The sequence below is a fragment of the Poecilia reticulata genome, chromosome 2 (assembly GCF_904066995.2).
Source record: "Poecilia reticulata chromosome 2, P_reticulata-male-v2, whole genome shotgun sequence".
In the NCBI taxonomy this organism is placed as follows: domain Eukaryota; kingdom Metazoa; phylum Chordata; class Actinopteri; order Cyprinodontiformes; family Poeciliidae; genus Poecilia; species Poecilia reticulata.
Genome location: NC_088831.1, coordinates 24269259 through 24291134, shown reverse-complemented (window position 1 = coordinate 24291134; position 21876 = coordinate 24269259). Strand labels below are relative to the sequence as shown.

Sequence of the window (21876 nt, the reverse complement as noted above, 5' to 3'; positions counted from 1 at the left end):
TTGAACTCTGACATTTGAAGCCAATCCCCTGCAGACCTCCTCACGGGAAATCCTGCGTGTCATTTGTCCACAACACCAGAACCTGGCTGATGGTGGTGGTAGTAATTCACCACTGCTGTGAGAGACAACTCCTGGGGTGAAGTGCCTTGTCCACGAATCTCTCTCTCTCTGAGCTTTTTTCCAAAAGTATTTTTCAGGTTTCTCTCTGAGACATGGCAGCCAAAAAGAAGGCAACCAGCACATAATAACAAAAAAAAAAGATTTGAATTTCACTCTAACTTTAGAATATACGGATTTACTGTACACTGCACTAAGCAGTCTCTTGCTGCCATCAATTTCTGTGCATCTTCCCTGTTTACTACACCATGTGCTTGTAGGAGCCCAAGTCCCGCCCCTCTTACTACTCTATCCAATCACATGACTAAAGCAGCACGTGGGAGAACCTTTTGAGGCCAATCGCTGCATAGACGCCTCATGCGTCACAGAAAAACATGGCGGCGCACATTGTCAGAGCTGTGAGACGTCTTCCTGCACAGTAAGTCTGTTTCTGAATGTTTACATAACTCTTAGTATTTTTTGCTGCGTGTAGAAATAATTTCCAGACAACATTTCTGGCTGTTGCTACGTCGCAGCGGTCGGCTGAAGGTCACTTGCTTTGTTTGCTCAACAGAAGTGTTCAGTAGGGTTTGAACTTGAATTAACAATGCTTACAAGGTTAACAAGGTGTTGTGGCTACACGATACAACTAATGCTTAGACATGCTTTTGTCAAACTAAAATAAGACCATCATCTGTGAGAAACGTACGGGAGAAAACGTTCATGTATGTCATGTAAACATATGTTGCAATACTCAACTTTGGTCATGGCAATATTTAACAGATTTAACATGTGAAATAAACAACTATCAATATAGCCTTAATGGCATGTGATAATTTAAAATTGACCGACTTTAATGTGTTTGGACATACAGTATGTGCACAATTATTAAGCTACTTATTTCTTGGAGTAATACGAAATATTAATGAACTTCAAGCCTATATATTTCAGAAAATAAAGGTATTTATTTTACTTTAGTCATTTTTAAACATTTCAAGAAAATATCTGGTAGCTAAGTTCTTTTTGTATCCACAGCATTGTCAAAATGAAAACAGTAGCATTTTTTCCTGTATATTTTTCAAAAAAGCCATCTCTGAGGAGTTATTGCTAAGTCTTTGGACAAACTCATAGAAGAAAATGAAATATGATAACCAAATGTTGTTTTTAGTATTTATCCTGACCTTTAGTTGTTTTTTTAAACAAGTAAAGAGCTTATTATAAGCTTTGAACATTGTCCATGGACTTCTAAGTTCAGCTAAATCCTAAAATTTTAAAATGTGCAAGGCAATAACAATTTAACTGGCTGGACGATAATAGTGTAATGCATTTATAATTCTTATAGCTTCCTTCTGAAGCAAGTAGACAGATTGTGTGTGCTACTGAGAGAATATTTATTATACCTATTAAACTGACAGGCGTGAAAATGTGCAATCAATGACAATTGTCAAAAATCGAATTCTTAAATATAAGGTCACAAAAGTATAAAATTGTTTATCAAAATCAAACAACTTTTCTCATGTAGCATGAACACTTATGAGAAATCACAGAGCAAGAAGTTATGACTGCTGCCACACAAAAAACTGAGACTCCATGAATGGAAGGTTTGTGACTGCTATTGAAAAGAATGGCGGGAATCCTGACTACTGATTTATTTATTCAAATGCCTGTCTGGTTATTTGTTAAGGCTATGTTTATTATCCTCACTTTAATAAATAAAAAGAAACAAATTAGATAGATTTTTTTTCCACAGAAATTCTGTACACTTAAACTTTCCTAATAATTGTTCACATATCTCTTTGCATTAACTGAAGTAGCAGTCCAGCTACATTAAGATCAACATGGCAAATTGTGTTATTTCTTTTGTAATAAGTGTTCTTACGCATTCTGGAAAATTATAAAAATTTGCCTAAAGCACAACTTTCAAACTCCAGTCCTTGAGAACCAGTGTACTCCAGCGTTTAGATGCCTCGGTTTCAATAAACCTGAATTAAATATCATCGTATGTCTTAATTTCACACTGAAGATATAATTCACTATTTGATTTAGGTGTATTGGATGAAAGTTAAAAGTTAAACAAGGCTGCCAGCTCCAAAAGGCTGGACTTTGACATCTGCGGTTTGAAGTATTTTCAAGTTGTGGATAAATACGGAAAAGCAAAATACAGTCTGGACAAATATAATAGTGGGTTGTGGTAGAGCAGACCAGCATAAGGAAGCTTCAGTCCTTGACACAACTGGTCCAGGTTTGATTCTGGACTTTTGTTCATTTACATCAGGTTCTCTTACCCGAGTACCTGCGCTGTAGAGTGTAGGTTCTCTCTCCCTCTACAGCTAAACTCTTTTTCTACACTGTGACCTCTGACAGAGCCTGGGCTTTCTGCTAAGACCAGTTTTTTATCCAAACTGATTTGTAAATCAGTTTGGATGAAAGTGTCTCCCAAATACATAAACATATATATATTATTTAAATTTATTCAGAATTCCATTGTATAAATGCTTTACCCATACATACATACATACATACATACATACATACATACATACATACATACATACATACATACATACATACATACATACATACATACATACATACATACATACATACATACATACATACATACATACATACATACATACATACATGCATTCAAAAGTAAAAGTAGGAATTTTAGACATGGAAAAGGTAGTGGTAATCCTGCCTCTAACTGACAGTAGAAGGACTTAAGTTCTTCTCTTTGGTGTCAGGTTTTCATGTCTGACACGGAGTAGACTTGATACAGTTGTTAACCAAAATTACATTTGTGACGTTTTTAGAGTGTGAAAGCGTGGTTTGCTTTCACAACTGATTTAAACCAACCAAACCCTTTGTAAAAACCCGTTCACTTTCCAGTGTGCTTGCATTCGCATATATCATTCAAACTGCACTACAGTTCATTTCAACCAAACCAAGACGTAGGATTTTAGGTGGTCTAGAGTTAGCTTTTTTGTTCCACATCAGATTACAATTGTGTAGTCACACCTTCCCAAATTAACCTTTGAAATTTTGATTAAAGTTGACTTAACAGGGCTGGTGTGAATACACATTTAGAATCTTTGTAAAGTTGTTACTAAAAAAAAAAATCTATTTTATTTTAACTGACCAATCTTGAATGATCCTTCAAAATTACACTTCAGGAGTTTTACTGATAGAAATTCTACCGTTTTAGTGTTTCGTGGGAGGAGTGAACTTACAACGGCTTAATTTCTGTGTGAGTGTTTTTAATATTCCAGAGGTAGTTGTGAGTCCGTCAGCTACTTTGTGACATGTGGGTGTAATTGAGGAGGCATACATTTCCAGAGGCACAAAACTGACTGTCTTGCTAAGTTCAAGTGTGAAGTGATTTTCGCACCAGTCTTGTAGGTCTGCCTTTAAGTGTTTAACACTGTGCTTGCACTGTTTAACTTGAAGACTTTGCAGATACTGTTACTCTTATCTCCTTTTTAGTTTTGCCCTTCAAAGTTTCTATGAAGCTAGACTAACATTTTAGTATATCTTCTTTTGCACAAATACACGACAGCTGGCTCTTAAGCAGAAAGTGTTGGTACTAAATTTTGGTCGTGTATTTCTGTGACCCAGTAGTTCAGTGGTTAAATGCAGCCTTCTTGGAAGGAATGCGTGTGCTTGTTTTATGGACAGCCTAGAGCTCTCGTCGCGGCGTTGGCGGCAGACTGCTCTTTGTCACAAACACCCTCATGTCAAAGATGCAACAGCATCCTGGAGGAAGCATTGGCTGCCACTATGAAGTCGACAAGTGATGAAAGTAGCCTAGAGGTTGTCAATTAAGAGAGCCAAGGCCTGGACCTTATAAGTTAATGGGCAGTTTCCCCTCACAGAGCCTGCTAGGGCTTTATAGCACTACCTATAAAAAGCCTAAGTGTAATGCACCCCTATAACGTTTTCAATTAAGAGAGGGGGCATAAAGCCATGCAGACGCTTGGCATTCATGCTACAATAGTAATGCAGCGGCATTGGTCTATAACTGGAAGGGGAATTTTCGATTGCCCCGGTTGTATTAAGTGGCGGCTACTGTGCAGAATTTTATGTTGATGGCACCTCATGCTGACTGGAAGCATTACAGACTTTCTGCTGTCTTCTCATCAACATTTTTTTAGCTTTGTCAAATGGATGCTCAGCTTGAAGCTTTAAAGCATGTCTCCGCTCCGGAGATAAATGTTAGCATGTCTCGGTAATGTTACACCGTGTTAATGTAGTTAAGAAGTCATTATAAAAACATTACTGTGCTTCGCAAATGCGCAATAAAGAAAATGAACTCTGTATTTGACTAATTCCATACGATAAAGACTCGCTAACGCCGTTAATAATCTCCTGTTCTTCTAAACACTTCACCAGACTACCTCTTGCCCATCTGGCAGTCCTCTGTGGCCGAGCTTTTCTTAGCTTCCGGTAGAAAAATAAATGAGTGTTGAATAAACACCAGAGTGTTGACACCTCATTTCCTCATTGATTGGTGGTGGAAGCTGAGCTTAAGGTGTGTGGCCATAATCCAATCAAGCAAGAAAACAACCACTGGGACTTTGTAACCAAATTCAGCACATATGGGAAGGGCTGAGCACACTGGCCAGGCAACTTTAACCCTCATGTCTTCTTGACTATTATTTGGTTTACTTATTCTTTAATTGTTTGCGCAGCTTGGAAAAATGCGTTAGCTTTTGTTTGCTTGTTTTTTTTTTTTTCAGTCTTGAGCCTAAATCTTCTTAGAGGTGTGTTTTATTTTTCTTTTACAATTAAGACTCATTTTAAGCAAACGAATCGATAAATTGCCCTATTACCTGCTAAGCTTGCCTTTGAAATCCATTACAGAGCATTAAGTTAACACATGTTGCTGTGCAAAAACAAAGTCCTAGCGATTGCCGTGGAAACCAGCTGAGTAAACATGGTTGAGACAGCAAGAAAGAGAGGCCTACACTTGCCTCAGCTCTGACTAAGGTGGATACATGAGGCCAGCAGATGGATGCGGTAACCTGTATCCCACAGAAGAAGAAAGAGGGAACAAAAACAACTAAAAACGAGCGCTCCTCCTCGTGCTCTAACGCCTTTGATCAACAGCACATCTTTGGGCCGCGGTGTAGGACTTCTTACGACCCCGGAGAGCACATGGAGCTGCATCTGTATAAACACGACGAGGGAGGAATGTGTGAACAATCGCAACAAAAGAATTTTGTTCTCGAAACATGGGGTGGACTTGGCTAACGGGTGGTTTATGTGGTTAAGGATTTGAACGTGGGGGTTGGATCAAATGAGGAGCTGGGGAAACAGTTTCTGTTTTTAATGACAACACAAGTGGGAGACCCATGTTTCTGCTTACAGATGTGAGCCGATACGAGTGTGGCGATTAGGTTATCATTTGTAAGGATTATGCAATGCTTTATGTTTTGATTACATGTTCTAATGACTGGCTTTTTTAATGTCTTTACAAATCAGAGTTAGGTCAGAATTGGTGGAGTTTATAAAGCAGACAATGTTTAAAAGTGAATGTAATAAAGCAGATGGGACTGATAACGATTCGAATCTTAAACGCTTCTGATTTCGTCCTCTCCTTTGCCAGAGTTGTGTTTCAGTCTTCTGACAGCCATGCATTGTTCTTATGGCCATGTGGATGGTGAGCAGTTTTAGGACGATGAGGTATACTTTACCCAGAATTTCCGGTCTGATACACAGAACACTAATGAGAGGCCCTTTTGATAGCCGAGTATTTAACCAAGCTCAGCAGGGGATTTATGTTCATGTGTGGCTTTTTTTTAATGTATGTTTCTTTTTTTTTTTGTTGCTCCCTTTTCACGCACACATGTTAAATATATGCATTATGTGAGGTTATTCCTAATGTATAAAACCAGAACTGCAGTCCTGAAGTGAACCTCTTGGTGTCAGTGTTGTCACTAGACCTTGGGAAGAGAAACGGGTAGGTAGGTTATTTTTTCCAAATGCTTTATCTAATCAGTATCTTGAATTCAATAATTAGTTGCGGAAATGTTGTTTGGAGTACCTAAAAGTTATTCTCGAAATGCAGTGTTGTGTAGAACAAGTTCCCTTCTTGCTGTGAGAAATATGTTGTTACCAAGACACCAAGTAATGCCAGTAAGTAATGAATGACCTTATTACTGGAACTTGAATTTGAGTGAGTTATTAAACAATATATCCATAGTAACCCTAAAGAAATACAGTAAAACGAGAAAGAAAGTCGATGAACTAGTGTTTTAGTTACATTTACTGCTTAAAAAAGTTAATACGTTTGTTATCAATTGCATGAGATTACTCCACACCTTTTAATGCACAACTGGACATTTCACATTCATTTAATGGGCATTTGCTAATGCATAAATTCTGACTTGATGACCCATATGTACATTTAAACTAGGTGACTGCTAAATGATTAAATAATGTAATTTCATTCTATTGCAATTCATGGTATGGACATTCTCAGTTTTTTAGTCGTTTAATTTATCCCAGTGGACCTGGACGGAATCATTCCTTCGGTTCTACAAGATCCGTAAATCTGCTGTGTCTTGTGTGTATGGATTAATTTAATTAAAGTGATGAAGTAGGCTTACTATATTGTACTGTGCTACACTTTTTTCAGATGTGTCAATAGTTTGTGATGAAGGAAGCATTTAGCAGGTTTTATCGAGGTAGGACAGTCTTGATGGTGGATAAACCAGTGGTTGTGAATGTCCCAGAACAGTTGTTGCTCGTTTTTTTTTTTTTCTTTTACATTCTTTACAATTTCCTCTCCATCATTAACCTCTTCAGACCGACATTTAAGGTACAAGTTGACATTTGGGACAGCACTGGGTGAGACAGATGTTAGACAACTTGTAAAATTAGCACCATTGTGGTTTAGGGTTTCTAGCATGTTAAATAACTGTTGGGCTTCTCGGAGAAGGCTGCTACATCATATGTTTTATATTTGTTTGCCAGGCTCACACAGACGCACCAAAAACTAAGAATTTCAAAACTTCAATTTAAATACATAATTTACATATTGTTGCAACGTAGAAATTCAGATTTAAAAAACCTAAACAAAACTTTATTTGTTGTTGTTTACAGCCTATAAAGCCCTTTAGGGTTCAGTTCAGGAAGATTAACAGTTGGCGGTGAGAACAGGGCGAAAGGCCATAAAAAGACATCAAGTTATGATGTAATTGATGCCACAGCTCTGTGATTGAGACCACAGAAAACAATGAAAATTGAGATTCTTTTATATTCCAGATGCAAATACAGGAAGCACATTCTGTGTTGTGAGCTGACATGGAGGCCCATAGTAAGATTCAGGCGAAATTATCTGAGACGATATACCGAAAAAGACATCATGAAAGCGGCATGTTTTATGCTTTACAAATAACACGTTGCCATTGTTTTAGTTTGTTTACTGCAACCCGTAAAGTAACACAACTTAGTTTAGTTCAGCTCAAATCGAATATCTTTTATTAATGAAATGTTGTCTTCACTCGTCCTATTTTCTTCAGAGTTGTTGTAGATTTTGATGGCTGTAGGCAGCAAGGATGTGCTGGAGCAGTGTGTGTTTCAGCGGTTCTGAAGTCAACACTGACTGAACACACTATGTTGTTTGATAACAGCCATGAAGGGAATGTTCAGGATTGTCCGTATTGTTTTACGGGAAAGTCGTTCACTCAAGCTTGCGTTGTTTACCTGGAGGTTGTCGGATTAAGGATGGATTGTGTTCGCACCATAAACAAAATTCTGTAGTTTTTTTTTTTTGCAACTGAGGTGGTGTCAATACAGTTGCTGCTAAGTGGACTGAACATCTAAGGTGAAAACACCCATAGTTGACTGTCGGCTTTTGTATCCAGATCACTGAATCTGTCTTTCTTGTAAGTGAAGGTAACGTGTAGCAGCCTTCTTTCAGCCAGCTTACTGGCAGTAGAAAGCAAAGGGGTACCAATAAGGTTCATTTTTCTTTCAGTGTTTATACTAAACATAACATGAATATGTTCTGTGAAATTTGAGGTACACTGTAGCGGTTTTCCTGTAAAAAACAAAACAAAATAAACCATCCTGTTAGAACATGTCAGACCTGATGTGTTTCTCTGATTCGTCTGAACAAAGAGCAGATAGCCGGCTACTTTGTTTTGGTATTTTGCTGAATTTGGGACTTGTTTGTAACTTCTCATCTCGGCGCTGGTCACAGACAGGCAGCCTCCTGTTAGCGCTGCACTTCATTAGAACCAGGTTTCAGTGGTACCACACACATTCAAACAGCAGGGCCATCTCCTACATCAAGCTTTTATACAAGGCTGTTGTGTCGCCCATCAGTGTCTGCTAATGATGCATGCCGCACACATTTTTAACGCCGACACCCTCCCCTCTCGCTGTCATTCATTCAACATACTCACAGTCCAAATGTCTGAAACCATTTCTCGCTCTTTTTAAAATCCTCTTGTCTCTCTCCCCTTCTGCATTTGGTGTTGTTGCTGCTGGGTTGTTGTTTTGCCAGATGGCAGACACAGACTTCATTTGTGTGGCTTTCAAGTTTCCCAGAGAGTTTTTTTTTTTTTTTACTGCTTTGGCTCGAGCGCTTATCCTGTTTCCTCTCGCCAGTCTTTATGATGGGCCCTTTTAAATGCAGCAACTGGAAACAACTGTCCATTCCAGTCTGCGCTTGGGAGAGCGTCTCTCTTTTCGGGCTCTCTCCATCTATAACCTTTGCTTTTTGTGTTTCGTTCCTGACATGCTCAGAGGAAAGTGATGATTCTCGTCACCATGATTAGCCGTCCCACAGAGACATAAAATTCATTATGGAGACACAACCATTTATTAGACTGAATTCTGCTTTAAATACTGTAATTTTTAGGGATTTGTTTTTTTTTTTACTTCAGCTCTGCAATATTTATTAATTTTTTCCCTCAACTGTGTTAGTCTGGGCATCATTAAGCTCTATGACATCACGTATTTACAGGAATCCAGGGGGCAACTGGCCCAGTAAACGTGGGGGTGGACCAGCGCTTGTCTTTACTCATCGGATGCGGTTTTAAGACGGCGCAGTAATCAAAGCTTTATAAAAGCCGCCCCTCCTCCTTAAGGAGGTCGTTTCTCCTGGCCGTCGCTGATGAGTGATTAGCCTGGCATTCCAACCTGCCTAATCCCATTTCTGACACTGATTTTTAACTTGCCAGTCATCATGGTCATTAATTTTTTTTTTTTTTTTTTGCTAAACATGCAAGACTAATAGGAGGACAAATAAGCAGCTTCTTGTTTTTTTTTTTTTTAATCATCCAGTGACTACCAGATAAGTTGAGTAGATATTTTTTTCTTTTTTAGGTTGCTGGAAAGTTTAAAGTATTTTTTTGTTTGGAGAAACTTGCTAGATTTTTTGATGTCTGTAACTGGGGGAGGCTGGGGGAGGGAAGGCAGTTCTGCATAAAATATGATGCCAATGGTAACATAGTCGTGACAGTAACCTGTTTGTGACCCCGCACAAGGGGATCCGAGCTAAAGTGTGAGGGGATCGGACTTTAATGTCCACGTAATCACTGGTGTTTGTGTTTTACCACCACTGAGCCTCTGGCTGGCCGGCTAATCTCATCAGGGTTTGGGGCTGCGGTGCCGGGGTGAGGGAGAGGACAGCCTAGCGTGACCCACATCTCCGTGCCAGGACGGTTACAACACTCCAAGCTCTGCTGTGGCAGTTCCGCCGAGAGTTTACTACAAGGCCAATTGCCAGGGTGTTTACTACCGAACAGTCTGGCTCAACGAGATAATGCCCGTGCTAATGCTCTCTGAGGACACTCGCTGTCTCAGAGACGCAGATTTTTAACATTTCAGACTCTTTCATTATGGTTTAGATGATAATTGTCTTTTTTGGAGTATAAAACCCAACAAAACATAAAGGGACATACCTCACATTTGTTATTTGGTCAAGTCAGAAATGCTTTTGAAATGGGGAAAAAAAACAGTGTTGTGGGCTGACGTGTTGATTCTCTTGAGAAAATCTACTAAATCTTCTGTTTTTAAATTCTTTTAAAAAATGACTTGTGCAGTAGTTGTTAAGAGTTTGACTGTAGTCCTTTAACTTTTAATGGCTGTTCATTCTTTTTGAAATGACCATCTACAGTTTGCAGAATTAACAACAGCTTGTGGTCATGACCTCTGCAGTCAGTTCATATTAGGATCAAGAAGCATTGTTCATTTGTCCCTGTTTGAATGGTTATGGGTTGTTTTAATAAGCTAAACTGAACTCGAATGGTGATAAAACATCACATGTAAGTCTAAAGCTAATGTATTTCAGCAAATGTTTATCATCTCTTCCATATGGTGACAGTTTTTTTGAGTGTATTTTAGTTGCAGTAGATGTGATAAGCCGCCACACAGTAGCATTTGATTAAGTGGAAGCAAAGTACATCACCTAAAATCTGAAAATGTATCCTGTGGTAAGTACAGCTGAACCATTATCTTCAAATTTAAAAAAAATTGTGTATTTAGTATTATCTCTTGAAAAATGCAGCTGTTTTATGAAAGCCTCTGAAGTTTGAAAGATAACATTAATAAACAAACATCATGCTGACTAAAGAACACAGCATAGATAAAGTTTTGGAGAAATTAATGCATGGTTAGGTTATAGGACAATATCCAAAGCTCTGAATGTCTCACAGAGCACTGATTAATAAATAAATAAATTGACAAAACTGGTGAATGGATTGCCACTAGCCCTGTACAGGACGCAGATAAGTTGTGGGAGAAGGTGCTGTGGGGAAATTTGATTAAGATTTTGTTCTACATGCAACATGTTTGTCCTGTGCATTTCACCACAAGGAGACATGGTGGTGGCAGCATCATACTGTGGGGGATCGAGGGACAAGAAAGATGGTGAGAGCAAGAGTAGATGAATGGCTGGATAACACTGGAATAGTTAAATGCTGTCCATCCACTCTGACTGAGCTTGAACTATTATTAAACGAGCAAACCTGTCTGTAGTTGTTCATAACTGAACCAGAATCATACCACAAAACACTTACCGCTCTATTAAAAGTGAAAGAGGGTTCTACAAAGTTCTGACTCAGCGGAGATGAATGCCACATTTTTTTTTTTCACTTCACCTCCTCTTTTGAGAAACATTTAAAATGTCATGGATCCTTTTGCATTCCACATAACAGGAACTGCTGTGTGGTCATCCATCCTCCTGCCTCAATCCTAATAAAGTCCCTATGAAGTTGTGGTTTTAATGTCACAAAATGTAAGAAAGTTCATGGATGTGAGTGCGTTTGCAAGGCATTTTAGTGTCCTGATTGCAAATTACACAATTCAAATCTACCCAACTGTCTATGAAGGAAATAAGTGAACACTTGCAATGTCAAGTCGCAGTAACTTCCATCGGCGCAGGCAGTGTGACGAATACGGAGTTCAGGTTGAATTTTACAGACAAGCATGCTGCCATTAGATGTCTCATAACTTTTCAGCTCATTTGTCTGTTAAACAGAATTGTCTGGCTGGATTGTAATTCATCTTGCTTCAGCAGAGGCGTAACAATAATCAGTAATGGGAGGCCGTTGGATTTTTGTTCCATACACGTCAAATCTACAGACTACACAATGACTTTTATAAATGCAAATATGTAAAGTAATTAATTTTTCCAGTATGGGATAATTAAACTGAGTTTTAATCTTGTGATTTTTGAGGCAAGTGAAGCCACATAATTACGGGAAATAAGCAAAAGGTTTTGAGGGATGTTAAAATTTTACCCTAATGTGTTTTTTAAACCATTTCACCTATAAACGTTCTGACAGCTGAAAACTTTTCCTCTGCCTCAAATCACCATCCAACCACCACACACACACACACACACACACACACACACACACACAGGAATCACACTACCTTCCTGTTTGGATGAGATGCTAAACATTTGGTTCTCCATTTTATTTCGGGATAGCTACTGAAATGTGTGGTAAGAATTGTGACCGCAGCCCCCTTTTTGCCCCCGCATTGATGTTTCAACTACTTTGCTGGGCTTCCATTCACATAATACTTAAGTATATCAAAAGTAATCACAATAAAATGGTCTTACAAATCACCTAACAGGAGGTCTGACAGATGTATTTTCCAATATCTGCTTAGCATTATTTCTCAAAGATTGTGCGGGAAGCTAGATATTTAAGAATCAGACACGGGCTTTACGCAGGCTTTGATCTCTGGTAATAATTAAAGCAATAATCTTACATATCCATCTGCGAACACCTGTTCAGATCAAAGAAACCATTTAGGATTCAAAATTCTCACCCCAGCATAATTATCGCCTGGTGGCTGATGTGGCAACAAATGAGCGCTTATTATCTCTTTTTGCTTTTCTTAGCCCTTCCTGCAGACTGTTGTACCTCTGCAAATATAATGTTAGATTAGCTTTTATACCAACTGATTATGGGTGCTAAGTGGCTTTACAGTTTTATCTTCAGCTTGACCGCACACAGAAATGTGTGGTTACTGTTGAGTTCTTGTCAGTGCTTCAAACAAAAATAAGTTGTTGGAGGAGGGGAAAAAAAATGAACAAAATTGGCATTTATGAACAAACGGCAAGGAGCCTTTGTTCTTGGAAGAAACAAGGCTATACTGCTTCATGGTCTGTTGGGTGTTCATCAAATTCAAAAAGTATTTTCCCCTTAAAAAAAACAAAAAAACTATTCCCAAATTGATTTATTTGTTTAGGTGTTAACCTGATATAAGGACACTTATCAATAGATTAAAAACATGCTCTGCTCTGTGGTGTTAAACACTTGAACACAGACATACAAACACAACCAGCATGGTAGGTTTAGTTCATCTTTGATGTACAGCGACTGACAAAGAAAAAAAACAACTCCCTCCTATGAAAAGATTACAAATAAACTACAATAAAAGGATTTGTTCGCTGGAGGTGGCCTGTGTTCACTGCATTTGTTCGAAATACTCTGTTATGAATTAGTAGTTTACACTTTGATCTTCTAAATGTAGTGCTGATACCGATCCTTTATGCCAGAACTCACTTAATGATGCCTTACAAGGTGAGGAAAAAGCGTTGGCGACCAGAACACATTAGAGGGGAACAGCCGATGACGGACAAAATCAGATGGCAGAGTGACCACAAGCAAATTGCCGTGCCTTTCAGTCCCATCTTCGCTGATGCGGTACTTCCTCGGGCTTTTGTCCTCCGTTTAGGGCACAGCTGTCAGGCTAGGTGCTATCCTCGCTCCCCGCCCGAAAACCTAAGGCCATGCGCCACTGCTCCCCAAACACTAAATGGGAGCATTAGACACACTGTGTTAAGGGCGGCTGGTGTTTGGGTTGTGGCTTTTGGGTGCTTGTCTTGTCCTATGGCCAGAGACGTGTGCATTGTCACAAGGACACACTCGCAGCTGCACGCCACACTGCAGAAGTTATTCTCTGCTCTACGGCCCTCTATTAGAAAACAGATTGAGCTAAATGTCCATTTTCCCTTCTGCTGACTTCTGCGGTGTGTCCTGGTTATTGACTCTCATTCTGTCGTCTCACTTTTTCCCTGCTTGACAAATTCTGCACAGGATAAATGCCGGCAAGGCCTATCTACTTGTATGCAGTGTTGCAGTTTTTGATTATTCACCACTGGCATCACACCTCAGCAGGGTATAAGCAAACATGAAAATTAATTCACAGCTAAATGCTACTATATTCAGTCTGAGGGGGAGGGAAGAGAGGAAGTCAAACACGGATTTGCACTAGCGAATATGTTTTGTATTAAGTGCAGGGTGGACTGAACGCAGACAGCAAAGTTATTGTTCAGTACTGTGCAAAACTGATGAGCTTATAAAAGCAACACAGCAATAACAACATGATCACTAACATGTAAAGAAAGTGCTGAAAGGCTGTATCCTGATGTTGGCATTTCTCAACACCAACCTTAATATTAAGCAGATGATCTCAACCCCACTTGGCAGCAGTGCTGCCCTACAGCAATAGGCTCCCACTCAAACTGAATGTAAGGAGACCTGCTGAAATAACTTAGAAGTAGTTTCAAGAAAACAATTAAATCTTCTCTTCATACACTGGACATCCATGGACATCTTTTTAAAAAAAAATACTTTTCTGGCCAATAGGTCCTGTCCAAATTGAGCTTAACCGACATTTTCTGATCACTCGGGACACATGTTAATGATAGGTGTGGGTGGGGTCTTCACCATTAATGGATATATTTATCAGTGGTGCAATCTGTTCTCATCTGCAGAGAGTAAGAGAGTTGACTTCACAACCCATGGGATTGTAAGAATCTTTCCCTCTTGTTCCAGTGTTTCCGAAACCAAGGCAATCTCAGATTCTTTGTCCATCCCCTGATTGGTTAGAGCTGTTTTGACTGTAAAAGGTTGACCCACTGAATGCAGAAAGGGCAGGGATAATATGATGGGTAGTTAGTGTTTAAAAAATATATATATTGAGAAGTAAAAAATATGTAGCTGAAGTTGTAAACATAAATCCAATAACAATTGTAGTGATCCAAGTGAAAAAATTAGAATGCTTGAATGCTGTCATGCTGATTTGTGTAGACATTTTTACTTTCAAGCCATTCTCCAGCGTAGCTCAGCCTTGACAAGTTTGTTCTTCAAACCTCTTGGATCACATTTCAAGAGAAAGAGCAGTATCCTATCAGTTTATTTGGTTGAAGCTGTTGAGCTAGTTTGACTTTCAGCTGCAACTATGACATCCTTTAAGATTTTCTGATATGAACTTAAGCATGAAAGTACTTGGCCATGACTTTGAGCAATGCAAATGGAATTGCCCCCCAATGGTTTGGTATGCACCCAGCTGGCCTTTAAAAGGTGATAATTGGAAAATACAGGATAAAGTCACAGTCAAAGTAGGGACTCTGTGTAAGACAGAACTGGCATTAGAAAAGAGAATAAAGAGCCTGGGAGACAGGTGCGAGGATATTTTAAAAGAAAAGATCAAAACTCCACATTTTCCCTTGATCTTCTATATTGTAGTGCAAAATTGCACATAAGCAACATAATCCTTATCGCCAGTAGTTTCTGGAACCCCCCTTCTCCTCATTATTCAGGATGTCTTGGTGAAAACTCCCAAGATAAATCTGCATCATTAGGGGACTGAATTTCTCTGAGAGTAAACAAAAAAAGTATTAATGGATGGATACTTTTAATAATACTGCAATAATTAGTTATATGCTTTATAAAACATTTTTACAGCCAAACAATTTTTTGAAAGTTATGCCATTTCCAAACAATCGGTATTTATCATCCTACATACACATGTGCATGCACACACACGCACCCCCCCCCGCCCCCACACACACACAGTTTATTTCTATCTTTACAAGACTTTGCATCGACTTCTTCTTTTAAGTTTTCATTAATTTCTACAGCCTAACCCTAAACGTTACCAGTACATGCCTAACCCTAAATCTAACCTGAACTCAGTTTAGACCTCAGTCCTAAACCTATCCCGTAAACCATAAACACCACTTCTTCTTCTGAGGCTTATGAATTTTATTCCACCAAACCGCTTTGGTTTTGCCGTCTTGAAATCTTATCTTGACTGAGTTAGACTTCTGAGAGACCTTTAAGATACATGCACCTACCAATTTATTAAATGTGACACAGCATTCCTTCGCTTGTCAGGAAGGAAGTTGAGTAGGAAGGTCAGGAGGCCTGTACAGGAGCCTCTTCCCTTTACAAGCCAAAATTCAAAGCATTTCTACACTTTACTTCTTGTGTTAGCCTGACCTAGTGTAAGCCTTTGCATCCGGTCTCCATTTCTGTGTTCTTTTCCAAGGGAATGTGACAGTGATAAGACTCTTTTGAAGTTTAGCTTTACTACAAAGGGGGAAGCGAGGGGTGTAGGTGCATAGATGGGGGGAGGGGGGGGCTACAGCCACCTGCTAAACCGTACAGAAACCTTACCTTCCTCCTGTATTTGTGTATGGATTGACTTTTCTTTGGATCTTGGGAAAGAATAATAGTGAATCCCACTGCCTCTGTGAGATCTATAAAAATCCTCACGTCAACAGTTTCACTCACTCGTTGATCGTTATAGGCTTCAGTCCAGTCAAAACAGTCTGCAGCACGACACTCATCATGCCCCGTGTCAATCAGCAGGCATTTCCAGTAACAACATGCCAACACCCATTCTGTACTGTTCAGGAAAGATCTCGCGAACTTCAAATGGAATCTTCTTAATGACATCATGTACCTGATGTCTGCTCTGCTGGCTACATGTGAGCCAGTAATGGACCCGTTGTTTGCAGTGCCATTGGCAGGCGGTAACATGGTCAATATGAAGGAGACTTGCACCTGCGGGTTTGTTTCTGAGTTTTTTTTTTTGTTTTTTTTTTAGCCACAGAAACAAACTTGGATAACTGGTCAGTCAATAGTCACGGATTTTCACTAACTGATCATGTTAACTCGACTATCGGAGGACTGCATCTCTTCTGAACATCCTCAATAACCTACATACAAAACAAAGGCTGACTCAACTAACTGTAACCACTTTAGTTTAATTGTTCTCTGTGTTTTGGGCTGACGTGTCCATGACTCAACAGCTTGCTCAACTGTAAAAATGTATGTAGGACACCGATTTCAAAAGACAGAGAATTTATTGTGGTCTACGCTCTTTTAGGTCGCAGTCTGCGGACTGCGTGTAAGCTAATTTAGAAATGCCCTGCTTCTACACATTTTACAAATTAAGTCAGTGCTTTAATAATAAGCAGCAGAAATACACGTTAACAAGATACCATTTGGAAAAGAAATTGCTATTTTAATACTTGCGGTATTTGACATATTTTCGTAATAGATTCGCTCATATTTCCGTATACTCGGAGAAGTTAAAGGCTATCAAGGCTCAGCCATCAAAGGTCATAAAAGGGTGACAGTGATAAAAAGCTGTTCAGAAAAGGTTACAAGTTTCAGCTGTGAGGATTAACACAGTTCTAGTCATAAACATTAAAGTCCACAATGGAGTTTTTATCTGAAACTGTCACATACAAATCAATCTTTCATTAAACAAAAAAACATTTATAATTGAGCTCTGGGGAAAAAAAATAGTGCCCATTAGTTGAAAACAACTAATTTTCTGCTGAACTTTCTGCACCCTTGAGTAAACATGGAATGAACTTGTGTGACAGTTTACTAGTTCATACACTCATTTTGTACACATTTCACCCTCGTCTACTTTCATTTGACAAGCATATAAAGACAATTTCATGCACATTAACTTAACCGTAGTTTATAAGTCTCAGTATGAATTTTGGAAATAAATAACCATAAAAATGTTCTAGTCTCACACAAGAATCAAGTCCAGACCTGGGGTCTCTCTGCTTGGAGTTTGCGTGTTTTCTCCGTGCAGGTGTGGGTTCTCTCCGGGTACTCCGGCTTCTTCCTGTCCAAAATCATCACTGTTAGATTTATTGATCTCTCTAATTTTCCCTTTAAGTGTGAGAGTGTCCATGCATTGTTGTTTGTCCTGTGTGTCTCTATATTACCCAGAGATATACTCATGACCTGTCTGGGGTGCACCTTGTCTCTTGCCCAATGGCCACTGGAGACATGGCACCAGTCCCTCCAGCCACGACTGCAAAAGTGGGGAGCAGAGAAAATGGATGGATGTTTTCTGATAGAAAATAAGATGGGTGCTCTCTTAAAACATAATAAACCAATGGAAAAAGTAGTATCAAATAAAATAACAGTTTTTATTTACTGGTATTATTAAAAAAAACACCATAACATTTGTATATACCCATCTCAATAATCATTGGGTAAACATGACAGATTTTCCCGTCAACTTGTTGGAATAACAAAATTCTGCCTGGTATGTGAGTAATTTTGAGTTTAGCTATGTTACACTGATCCAAATTCCACTGGTTGTTATTCTGATGGCCTCAATTTTGTTGATTTTTTGTCAAATATGAAAATGTTTGACTCCTAATGAAATCCCCCCAAAAATAAGTATACTTAACCTCTAGATAGTGGTTATGTACTGGAGTACGAAGGGCACAATTTCATGCAGTAAATGATGAGAAGGCTAGGGGAAATAACTTGTAATCATCAGTTGATAAAGCAGATATAAATAGACTCAGGAGAGCACCAAAAATTCCCATGTTGAGCATCTCCGTTTTGACACCCACAGATGAATGCACAAAAAGTCCAAAACTGAAAAAAAAAAATCTGAGCTGAAATGATCAGCAACAAATTAATCTCCCTGTTATAGATTTCTTTTGTAAAAAATGATCTCTGTGAACAATTTATCTGTCACCTTCTATAATAAACATAAAAAAATATGGCAGAAAGTAAACTTCTGTCTCTACTCGTGTGTTTGCATATGTCATAGAGGGCTTCAAAACTATTATTTCGGACTTCTAAAATGAGTTGGTGCAAAACAAAATTAAAAAAAGGACTTTGAGCTAAGTTTCCATGATCCTCCCAGTAAGGGAAGGAACCCACCTACACCACACCCTCGGGGGAGCAATAGGGCAACACAGGGCCTTGCTATTTTCCCCGTCACTTTCCACATCGTGGTTGGGTTTGTGTTTTTGTTTGAGCGTTTCATCTATTCTCACTCTGCAACTGTTAGTGTTATGATTGAATGACACTTGTGCTTCACCATGAGGCTCATGTATTGCAACTTTTACCGGCTTAGATGATCACTTGGAAGTTATACAAATGTAGTTGTCTGCGTGTGAGAAAATAGTGTGTAATACGTTTCCTTTTGCTTTAAAACTGTAATTTAGCACTAGATCAAATTACAAGGAAGAATAATTGCAGTGTCTGTTGAACAGGCCAGACACATGCAATGTTTATGACAAAGTGTTTGCAGTTTTTAAACATAGTTATGAATCTTTTAAGTTAATACATTTAAAAAAAGTTTCAAAACTTTTTTTCTTTTTCAGTCTTGCATGAAATAAACTTTTCAGTTTGTTTGTCCTGCATTTTAGAAATACATAGACCCCCAAATCCAGCTGATTTAGATGACAAGACAAAGGCTTTTGTCTTTTTTTTTTTTTTGGTAATACATATTTGGATGCTTTACTTTCTAAAGTTCATTTCCTGCATCAATTGAAACACTACACACCCAAAAGATACTACAAATCTACATTTGACTTTCGGTAATTCAAATTGATCAGTAATGACAATGCGTGGTGTTTGAATCAAAGTCTTGAAAGTGGAAATCTTATGAGTTATTGCTTTGGCTTGCCAAGTGTGAGCACTGATGACAGCTCTGAGTAGCTTTCTGTCTGTTTTGGCCTAAAGCTGAAATCAGCTGTAGAATATCAATTCTCTTGTCAGATCTTGGAGTGTGAAATAACCTTTCATCAGCTTTATTGTAGACCATTTAAAAGTCTCTGGGTGATTTGTATTGCGGTATGCATTTTATTTGTAAAAACTGATCTTGTCAAACAATTCCGATTTAGAGCAATTTTACAGCCCATGATAAAGCTGCAAACTGTTTGCCGAGCTTCTTCTCTTTCATGGCTGTGTTATGCAGAGAGATGGAACAGGAATTCTCTCCATGTGGTGCGCAACTCCCGCCGAACTCAGACACAGACAATCTCACAGTTCTACTACAGCTTCCTGCATGCATTACTGCGTTTTCTGTGGGAAATGCGATGCTTATTTCATGATGAGGTGCTCTGTTTTGGACAAAACTGCTGTATAAGATTTAAAATGACTTTACATGAGGTAATTAACATTTTATTTTAATCTCACATACTTAACCATCCAGCATGTGCAAAAACTCTGTACTATAGAGCATAAGGCAATTTCCAAGAATTCAAAATATTGGGAAATTAAAAACTACACATTGCAGTTAAGGGTTAATGCAAAATGCCAAAGCCAAACTTATTAATACTGGGGCCCATAGACAGACTTTAGGGGCTTTCAGCTTACAGTCCCCTTTATGTGGACTTTGCAGAGTGACTGCAAGCTTCTATGGGGGGTGCTGGCCTATATAATACTTCCATGGTTTTGGCAGTCAGATTTTTAAGAAACTTCCTGGTGTGTCAGGATCAGTCAGCCCTAAGCCAGTCTTAATTAAAGGCTTGGGGCTGGGCAGAAGTTGAGGGCAAAAGGCATCCCTGTTGGTTAAAAGAATGAAGCATCTGTCATTATAACACTATAGGGAGCATCAGCTTTATTACTTCAAATTCCTCCTTAAAGTGCCCCCCTATTCAGTAGTGACACGCAGGAATGGGGATTTATCAATGCGCGTTTTGATTGCCACATTTTGCTGAAAACATTTAATAAAAACAGGATAACCTCTTTATTTTACAAACATACATTTCAGATGTAACTTGATCTGAAATTTAAGCATATTATTGTACCGCTTAAAGATCCATCCTAATTTGTAAACACTTTCTCTGGTCACTTTTAAAACATACAAAGAGATGCTTTAACGTAATGGTGCATTTCAAAGTAGACGCAGTAGTAAATAGCTTTTACAGCATTTGAACTGTCACATCTGAATACATTTTCTATGTTAAATGCATGTAGTTATCATGTTCAGCCACTTGGGGGCAGAGGTAACTTACATGGTGAGGTCTTGGGTAGAGTTGGGCTGGAGTGTGACTGTTTTGGTTTTGGTTTATTAATTACATGGAATGTGATCCAAAACTATCCCCTTATGCTTGGTTGTGACTCTTAAACCACAAGAGTGAAAACTGGACAAATGCCACAGCTGTTCGGTTTTTGTTTTGTTACTCTGGAGTTAAAGTTTCCTTCTACATTCAAAACTCTACCAAACCTGAGATAATGCCTCGTTATGTTTAGGTTTTCTTAGTGGAACTTTGCAGTTCACCCATCTGCCATATATGTTTTCCCAGGGCCCGAGGAAGGAGTATTAAGTGTTTGAGTCAGCGCTCGAGTTTGGGAGCAAAAGACCAGACATGGTACCGTTCACATTAAAGCCAGATATTTAAATAATCCCAGCTAAGTATGATTAACTGTCAGTGTTGTGTCTGTAAACATTGCTGAATAAAATCCTGGACTAAACAGGATTTTATTCATCAAGTGAGTGTTTTTAGTTATGTTGCCACGGCGGCAAGTAATCTCCTTTTTCACAAAGTTAGACAATTGCTAAACACTTTGACCTACCAACTTTTAACCCCTGTAAAATCTAGATGCAGTAATCAAAGTTTATCAGGATGATACCAGTTTCCAATATTCTCTGATTTCTGACCTGCTGAATCTGATTTTGAGCTATACAGATTTTTTTTTTTCTTTTTCCTGGCATATGTGGACTGTACCACATATGCCAAAAAATATGCAGCAGTTACTCTGATACTGAAATACTATCCCCATTTATACATAATATCATAATATCACATATCCTGTACATTTATAAAAACATTTTATAGTAAGAAGTGATGTAGTTTGATGCATTTATAGGCTGAAAATGGTGGGAGTTCTTAATTTTGATCAATTTAACGAGTTGCAAAAAATAAAAAAAAATTCATATCGAGAGGAAAATGGTCATTTAAAGCCTTATTCATTTCAGTGACTTCCTTGAAAACAAATTTGGATTGGATATAGTCAGAAGACTTTAACCTTTTAGGATGCAGCAACATTTGCCTTACATTCACTCATCTTAACAGCAACCATATCCATTGTGCCAGTTTGACGCGGCGCTATTTTATGAGCGGTGCAAAGTGTTCTCACCTGCAGAACGAATGCTGTTAATGCATTCATATCAAGGAGGATTATGTAACAGCTCTAACTGAGATGGAAAGTGGAGCCACCTTGCCAGTCGTAATGCATT

The 21876-nt window shown here is 38.7% G+C and overlaps 1 protein-coding gene across 2 annotated transcripts in view; it reads left to right on the top strand.

Moving 5' to 3' along the window:
• Window positions 1-407: 407 nt before the first annotated feature.
• clybl (citrate lyase beta like) overlaps window positions 408-21876 on the top strand; it is an 83561-nt gene continuing 62092 nt past the window's right edge. For both annotated transcript variants that reach the window (XM_081601157.1, XM_008433432.2), the window contains exon 1: window positions 408-535. In XM_081601157.1, coding sequence (XP_081457283.1) covers window positions 492-535 — 44 coding nt within the window. In that variant the 5' untranslated portion in view covers window positions 408-491. The remainder of the gene's footprint in view (window positions 536-21876) is intronic.